The sequence below is a fragment of the Entelurus aequoreus genome, linkage group LG04, assembly GCF_033978785.1.
Source record: "Entelurus aequoreus isolate RoL-2023_Sb linkage group LG04, RoL_Eaeq_v1.1, whole genome shotgun sequence".
Classification (NCBI taxonomy): Eukaryota; Metazoa; Chordata; class Actinopteri; order Syngnathiformes; family Syngnathidae; genus Entelurus; species Entelurus aequoreus.
In genome coordinates this window covers 24,805,314-24,813,576 of record NC_084734.1, presented here as the reverse complement: position 1 = coordinate 24,813,576, position 8,263 = coordinate 24,805,314, and the positions used below count along the sequence as shown (strand labels likewise).

Genomic DNA, 8,263 nt, shown 5'->3' with positions numbered 1-8,263 from the left:
CAACTTCAAACTCTTCAGCCTATACGGGAATCGCGGGCTTACCCATGACAAATTCCAGGTTTTCCGGGACATTTTTATAATTTTAAATGAATTGGCTATTTTTCAAACTTCCACCGTTTGCACATTTTCAACCGATTCAAACCATTCCACCTTCAACACATTCCACTCATCCGGAAAACTATTTTTTTCAAGTTAAAAAAAATTCCAGGAATTCCAAGAATTCTCGTTTTTTCAAACGCATTTTTTTTCTGTCGACTACTCCTTCCACATTTTTGAACCCACTTCAACTGTTCCACTGTCACAACATTCCTCTTAATCAGGACAAAAAACAAAGTTGTTTTTTTGAACTGGAAAAATTCTCGGTTTTCCAGGAACTTCGTAATACAATTTTTTTTTTTAGCATTTTCCAAGAAATTACTGAAATTCCCAAATTTCCATTTTCAATTACTACAACTTTTCTCGACTGATTTGAAAAATTCCAACACCAAAATTCCCTCTTTTCCCAAATTTCCATGAGATTCCCATTGAAAAGAATGGGACATTTTTCAAAGTTCCACAACTCCCACATTTTTTATCCGATTCAAACCGTTCCAACTCCAAAATATTCAGCCTGTTCAGGAATTGTGTGCTCCCTTTCAACAATTATAAAAAAAATCCCGGATTTTCTAGAATTTTTTTATAAATCAATGTCATACCAGCACACGATTTAGTATCAGAGTTCCCAGATTTCGCCCAATGAGTACCACAAGAATAGTATTTATGTATTATGTAGCCTACATCAATTAAGTATGTAATGCATTGAACTCAGAAGCTGTTCATTTCAATTTTATTGTTTTGTTCTTATTTTTTTATTTATTATATGTATTTATTTTCTACAGACTTATGCAAAAAAATCCAGTAGATTTTAAGGGTTTAACCAGAATTAAAATGATTTTCGGTGGTAACACCATTTTCTTCAGTTGTCTTGCTGGATGAATTGAGCAAACTGCAAGTGGAAAAATCTAGTATATGTCTTTCAGCAGTACACACACCAATATATAAGGTTAAAAAGGGTGTAGGCACCAGGAAAGATGAATCGAGAGTAGGTGTCAATGGCGTGGGTGTTCTGGATTATCCGAAAATTGCGGCTACTCTTCCTCTTGGTTAGTGTGGACTCGTCCAGAGAAAGCTGCACCATCATCTGCTCATGTTTGTCTTGTGTGTCCTCAGCTGCCATAGAAGCCCTGGTGTAGCCTGCCAGGCTGTTGGCATCTGCCTCGCTGTACGCCCCATCCATCATCATTGTCTTTGCATGGGGCATGCCACAGGTGCAGGGAAGTGTCTGCTACAAACAAATGGAAAATATGAATGTTCCAATTCAAATTGCATTTTCAAGAATACTTGTGTACCTGTTCTCGCGCTGTTTCCCGGAGCTTTCTGTCTTTACCGTCTCTGACTGTGGTCAGATAGTTGACCGCCGCGTATTGAAGGACGGACAGAAAGACGAAGACAAAACTGACCCAGAGGTAAATATCCACAGCTTTGATGTAGGAGACCCTGGGCATGGAGGCATTGACCCCAGTGATGATGGTGGACATGGTCAGCACTGTTGTTATACCTAAAAGAAAAAAGAAACACTATTCATGAACAGTGGAACCCCACAGGCCGGTATACGATACAGTGAGCGGGACTGACCTAAACGCTTCCACTGTATCAGATAAATAGAAGTCATCAGGAGTCGCCAGTTAATATCAACTAGTTTACACAACGCATGTCAAAAGGAGGATTAGCTTTGTGGGAGACAACAATAAGTGGAATGATTCACTTAATATGATTGTAGCTATAAATAGACAAAATAGTGTTTAAAGTTAACCACTTCAACCCTGGACATACCCAAAATAAATAAAGATATTACTGACCTTGGTAGCAAAGTAAAGAGGAGACCTGCTTACTGTTAATGTGAGAATATACATATTTATGTACCGGATAAGTGTAAGTGAAACTGCTTGTTTAGCGGTCAAGGATAGCAGTAGAGCTGTTGGAACACATTGGTGATTGGTTTTATTAAATTGGCATATGCTGTGGACATATGCCAACTATATATATATATATATATATATATATATATATATATATATATATATATATATATATATTAGTACATATAAGACAATATAACATACATCAATTAACATGCAATATATTTATCCGTACAGTAATTTCACACATAGCTCCTATTTATATCTGCAAAATGCAAACATTCTGAACCTTATTTTGTAAATGCAACATTCTCCACCTTATTTGTTAAATGCAATATTCAGTCATTTTCTACCGTCGAGGGGGGTGCTAGAGCCTATCTCAGCTGCACACGGGCGGAAGGCCACCTCATTACAGGGCCAACACAGATAGACAGACAACATTCACACTCTAGGGCCAATTTAGTGTTGCCAATCAACCTATCCCCAGGTGCATGTCTTTGGAGGTGGGAGGATGCAGTCACGGGGAGAACGTGCAAACTCCACACAGGATTGAACCCAGGATATTCGTATTGTGAGGCACATTTACCCTGGTATACTGTGCTACCCTATGTAATGTAATTCGATACTTTTCAAAATAAAGGGGACCACAAACAAATGTGATTGTTGGCTTCATTAGAACAGAACAACATATGATACATTGAACATATGTTTCTAATTGCAGTCAAATAACAATTGAAAATAAACATTAAAAGGAATTTAACACATTGGGCTTCACTTGTTCCACTGAAAGAACAATTTGCAATTTTCCTTCCAGCAATTTTCCGCCATAATCTAGGATTGGGTTAGAATAGAATAAGTTAAAGTTAAAGTACCAATGATTGTCACACACACACTAGGTGTGGTGAAATTTGTCCTCTGCATTTGACCCATCCCCTTGATCACCCCCTGGGAGGTGAGGGGAGCAGTGGGCAGCAGCGTAGCCGCGCCCGGGAATCATTTTTGGTGATTTAACCCCCAATTCCAACCCTTGATGCTGAGTGCCAAGCAGGGAGGTAATGGGTCCCAGAAAGCTTTATTGACATCGTACTAAATGCTTCATGATTTATGTTTGCCACTCTTGGTCTGTGCTTTAAGACAAATACAAATACTAAAACAAATACATCAAAAACTACACAGATAAGACATGTACTGTAGCAGAAACACACATTGTGAAAGATAAAACACAAATTGTAGGAATTTGTAACAAAATGCAGTCATTTAACTTGCATTAATTCAAGCCATGTGGGTTGTTTGGAGTCATGTTGCAGCATGACAATGCACGGCCCCAACAAGCATGGCTTGCGTGCATGGTCAATCTATCAATCCTTTCCGTGTCTGGGCCAGGTGAAATTTCTTGTGTTGTGGGTTCTCCGGCTTCCTCCCACCTCCAAAGACATGCACCTTGATTGGCAACACTAAATTGGCCCTAGTGTGTGAACGTGAGTGTGAATGTTGTCTGTCTATCTGTGTTGGCCCTGTGATGAGGTGGCGACTTGTCCAGGGTGTACCCCGCCTTCCGCCCGAATGCAGCTGAGATAGCACTCCCCTCGACTGCAAATGGGACAAGCGGTAGAAAATGGATGGATGTATATATATGTGTGTGTGTGTGTGTGTGTGTGTGTATATGTATATATATATATATATATATATATATATATATATATATATATATATATATATATATATATATATATATATATATATATATATATATATATATATATATACAGTTGTGTTCAAAATAATAGCAGTCCCACATCACTAGCAAGATAAATCACTGTTTTAGTTAGAATTTCAACTGCTACACTACAAGTAAGTTTCTAGAAGGTTTAGTAAAGGTATAGAAAACCAACAGACCCAACAGGAATGATGTGCATGCTGCTGATTCTGTGAAACTGATCATTTACTGAAAGGGGCGTGTTCAAAAAAATAGCAGTGCTGCGTTCCATAAGAGACATCATTGATTATGTGTAAAAAAAAATATGTTAAACAAGTGGCCCTTATTTTAGGATCAAGGCAACTAACGTTGCATATGCTGGCTGTGCATTTGTCCTTGGAAAAACAGTGTAAAATGGGTCGTTGAAGACACTGTTCAGAAGAAGAGTGTTCTTTGATTAAGAATTTAATAAAAGAGGGGAAAACCTATAAGGAAGTGCAGAAAATGATAGGCTGTTCAGCTAAAACGATATCAAACACTTTAAAATGGCAGCCAAAACCAAAAAGACGAGGAAGAAAAAGAAAAACGACTATTGAAATGGATGGGAGAATAACCAAAATGGCAAAGGCTCAGCCAATGATCAGCTCCAGGAGGATCAAAGAAGATCTAAGATGGCCTGTGAGTACTGTAACAATCAGACCACGTCTATGTGAAGCCAAGCTACCAGCAAGAAGCCCCCGCAAAGTCCCATTTTTAAAAAAAAAGACGTGTGCTGAAGCGATTACAATTTGCCAAAGCACACACTTACTGGCCTAAAAAGAAATGGCGTAAAATTTGGGGACTGATGAGAGTAAGATTGTTCTTTTTGGGTCTGAGGGCCACAGACAGTTTGTCAGACGTCCTGCAAACACTGACTTCAAGCCCCAGTACACAGTGAAGACGGTGAAGCATGGTGGTGCAAGCATCATGATATGGGGATGTTTCTCGTACTATGGTGTGGGTCCTATTCATCGCATACCAGGGATCATGGATCAGTTTGAGTACATCAGAATACTGGAAGAAGTCATGTTGCCGTATGCTGAAGAGGAAATGCCCTTGAAATGGGTGTTTCAACAAGACAATGACCCCAAACACACCAGCAAGCGAGTAAAATCATGGTTCCAGACAAACAGAATTCAAGTACAGCACAATCCCCGAACCTTAATCCCATTGAAAACTTCTGGGCTGACATAAAGAATGCTGTTCATGAGGCAAAACCAAAAAATGCAGAGGAATTGTGGAACGTAGTACAATTGTCCTGGGCTGCAATACCTGTCGACTCCATGTGCCACAGATGTGAAGCAGTTATCAGAAACCGTGGTTGTGCAACTAACATAGTTACATGTTGTTACCCACATACGAAAAACGAGCAGCACTCTTTGAAACAGTCAATTATTCTGGAGCTGGAGCTGATGGCGCATCACCGAAAAAGAAAAGGATTGACTTCACACCTGTGCTTGTTGATGAAGTAGATTATTCCTCTACAAACTTCTATCTCGACGGATCAGCAGAGGAAAATCTACTTTCCTTTTGGGGGAAACAAGGACAATCATTCCCACGACTACAACACCTTGCCAAGAGAATCCTATGCGTCCCAGCAACAATTGAGTGCCGCAAGTGAGCGCTCCTTCAGCGCAGCAGGGCGCATTTTAGAGGCCAGGCGCTCTCGCCTGAATCCTGGCACTGTAGATGCCATTTTATTCCTGCATAGTGCTAACAAAAAAAAAAGTAAGTAGACATACGGTTGGATATGTTAAACGAATTAGTCTACGTTAACTAGGCTATACCAAATAAGCTCATGTCTAACCTATATTGAGTTCGGTCAGCTGAATAATTTTGATGGTTACGTGTTGTTTGGGCGCACTACAATGCAAAGGAACTAAGGCAATTGCGTTGTTTATTCTGGGTTTTTTCTATTTGAGATATACTACTGTGTGTTAATTATTTGGCATCGCTTTCAAGTGAAGCGCATCTCCGATTGGCTACAATGTAAGGCTATTTAGCCTGCTTTGTTTGTCGCGACCGTCTATTTTCATTATAATTCAAGTTTGATGATAAAGTGCAGTCTGATGGGTTTGATTTCCCCCCTTCAGCTATTTGCCTTGGCCAATAAGTTGCAGGTAATTTATTATTATTATTTATCTAATTTATTTTTGTTCAAATAGGGATGACACATGTTATTGTATAATTTAAGTTTGTGCGCGTGATTGACAGCCTAAGGCTTATGAGGCACATTTTTTATTTATTTTTTTATTTCGACTTAAAAACGTATGAGCCTATGCCTATGCCTACAACATAGGCTATGTGTTTATCTTTATTTTCCTGCCTGTCATTGACAATGGAGATTGTCTGATATTTTGTCATGGCTGCAGATCTTACTGCAGCCATGACAATGGCAGCACGGTGGCAGAGGGGTAGTGCGTCTGCCTCACAACACGAAGGTCCTGAGTAGTCGTGAGTTCAATCCCGGCCTCAGGATCTTTCTGTGTGGAGTTTGCATGTCCTCCCCGTGACTGCGTGGGTTCCCTCCGGGTACTCCGGCTTCCTCCCACCTCCAAAGACATGCAGGTGCATGTCTTTGGAGGTTGATTGGCAACACTAAATTGGCCCTAGTGTGTGAATGTGATTGTGAATGTTGTCTGTCTGTCTATCTGTGTTGGCCCTGCGATGAGGTGACTTGTCCAGGGTGTACCCCGCCTTCCGCCCGATTGTAGCTGAGATAGGCTCCAGCGCCCCCCGCGACCCCGAAGGGAATAAGCGGTAGAAAATGGATGGATGGAAAATTTACTCTAACCCAAAAAATAGATTGCAGTCCTGCAAGTAAGTGTTTGTTTTTTTTATCCAGCATATTCAACATTTGGCTCATGTTGTGTAGCTTGCAGAGGTGTACCTAATGATACTCTAGCAGGGACGGCCCTGCGGTCAATCCAGAAGGACACCCAGGACAGCATGACCATGAGAGTGGCAGGAAAGTAGGTCTGCAGCAGGAAAAAGAAGATGTGACGCCGCAATGTAAAGTTGATGTAGAGGCGGTTGTACCAGCCTGGGGACAGAACGTTAGCATTTAGACTCCATGCATATACCAATGATAATATCACCTTTTTAGAGACACTCTGTTTTATAGACAATCAAAATCTACTACAAATATAACGGTTTTAAACATATTTTCCTTTTTAATACATATAAAAAATATATTTGTAAATTGTTTTAGTTTAAATTATTATTCAAATAATTGAATTCAATGTTTTATCAATCTATGTTTATTTATATAGCCCTAAATCATAAGTGTCTCAAAGGGCTGCACAAGCCACAACGACATCCTTGGTTCATATCCCACATCAATTTGTTTGCTTTACTTACTTTTGATCGTTAAAAGAGGAGTTTTGATAGCATTCTTTGTGTTTAAATATTTTAAAACATGTAAAAAATGTAGTGCATGTTCTTTGGTTCAATTAAAACTACAGGTGAAATTACTTTCTACTTGCCAAGATTTAACTTTTTTCTTTTTTTTTTAAATCCCTAGTTTTAAGCGCTAGTTCTTACTTTAGGTCAGGCCTGTGCAATTATTTTGACTCGGGGGGCCAAATTTAGAGAAAAAAAGTGATCTCATTTTAAAGGAACACTAATACAGAACCTCACAATAATGTCTGATTGAATGCTAAAAACGTCTTGAAAAACAGAATGGATTTAATTTTTTTTTTACTGAATGAGACCCAGAATGTACATGAAAATAAAGAATGTGGGTTTAACAATAGTAACTATGAATGATAAAACACTGAATATTGACAACACATGAACGTCAGACCCCCTCTCGATCGACTTATTTTACAATCAAGCGAAACGCAACATACACAGCGAAATATAAACGTGAAGGGTAAAAAAACCCACTTACAATCTGATGTATCTGATATATCACTAAGCTTTAGAACTTTGTTTGAAAAATCTCCCTCCACGTCTGTCCATGACACCCGCATTTCAGGCTGGCCTCTGTGGAAACGCTCCCCACCCACACTGCTTGGTGCCTCGTCTGAGCTGTTCTGACCATAGTAACTAGTATATCATGAAAAAGTGCAGATTTGAAAACATCACTGCACATCATAATGGCAGCTACAGTTTCCATCTTAAAGATCTAAAAAAAATTGGGGGAATGTCGGCGGGCCGGATTGAAAAGCTTAACGGGCCGCATGCGGCCCCCGGGCCTTAATTGCCTAGGTCTGTAAAACAGACCTAGGCAAAAGCGAATGACCTAAATCATTCGCTTTACATAATAATCTTCATTTTAGTAATAAAGCTGATATTTGATCTATTATAGTTTAAACATGTTAAAATTGAGAAAATAACTAGTCAAATAAGATATTTTGCTTTTCCCCACATAGAAAATCTTGTTTAAAGATTCTGCAACAGGAGGATGCTTTATTGAATAATTGCAAATTGAATAATACTTGTTTTCAGAATAAAATACTTGTTTCTATGTTAAAAATACTATATACAAATCTTATTTAGGATGTCTAATCACGGACAGATAATTCAACTAGTTTTTAGCATTTTGTCATTTTATCTTATATTTTGT

General features: G+C 39.0%; 1 protein-coding gene across 2 annotated transcripts in view; it reads right to left on the bottom strand.

Annotated features, from left to right (window-relative positions):
- Positions 1–8,263, bottom strand: part of LOC133648385 (gamma-aminobutyric acid receptor subunit rho-2-like) — a 56,348-nt gene that overhangs the window by 1,406 nt on the left and 46,679 nt on the right. The window contains exons 7-9 of one of the 2 annotated variants that reach the window (XM_062044424.1): positions 6,584–6,736; positions 1,389–1,597; positions 1–1,321 (exon numbers count right to left, since the gene is read on the bottom strand). The exon at positions 1–1,321 is cut by the window's left edge and continues 1,406 nt beyond it. In XM_062044424.1, coding sequence (XP_061900408.1) covers positions 1,016–1,321; positions 1,389–1,597; positions 6,584–6,736 — 668 coding nt within the window. In that variant the 3' untranslated portion in view covers positions 1–1,015. Of the gene's footprint in view, positions 1,325–1,388; positions 1,598–6,583; positions 6,737–8,263 lie in introns of both variants that reach the window. The other variant, XM_062044423.1, reaches the window with a different exon arrangement.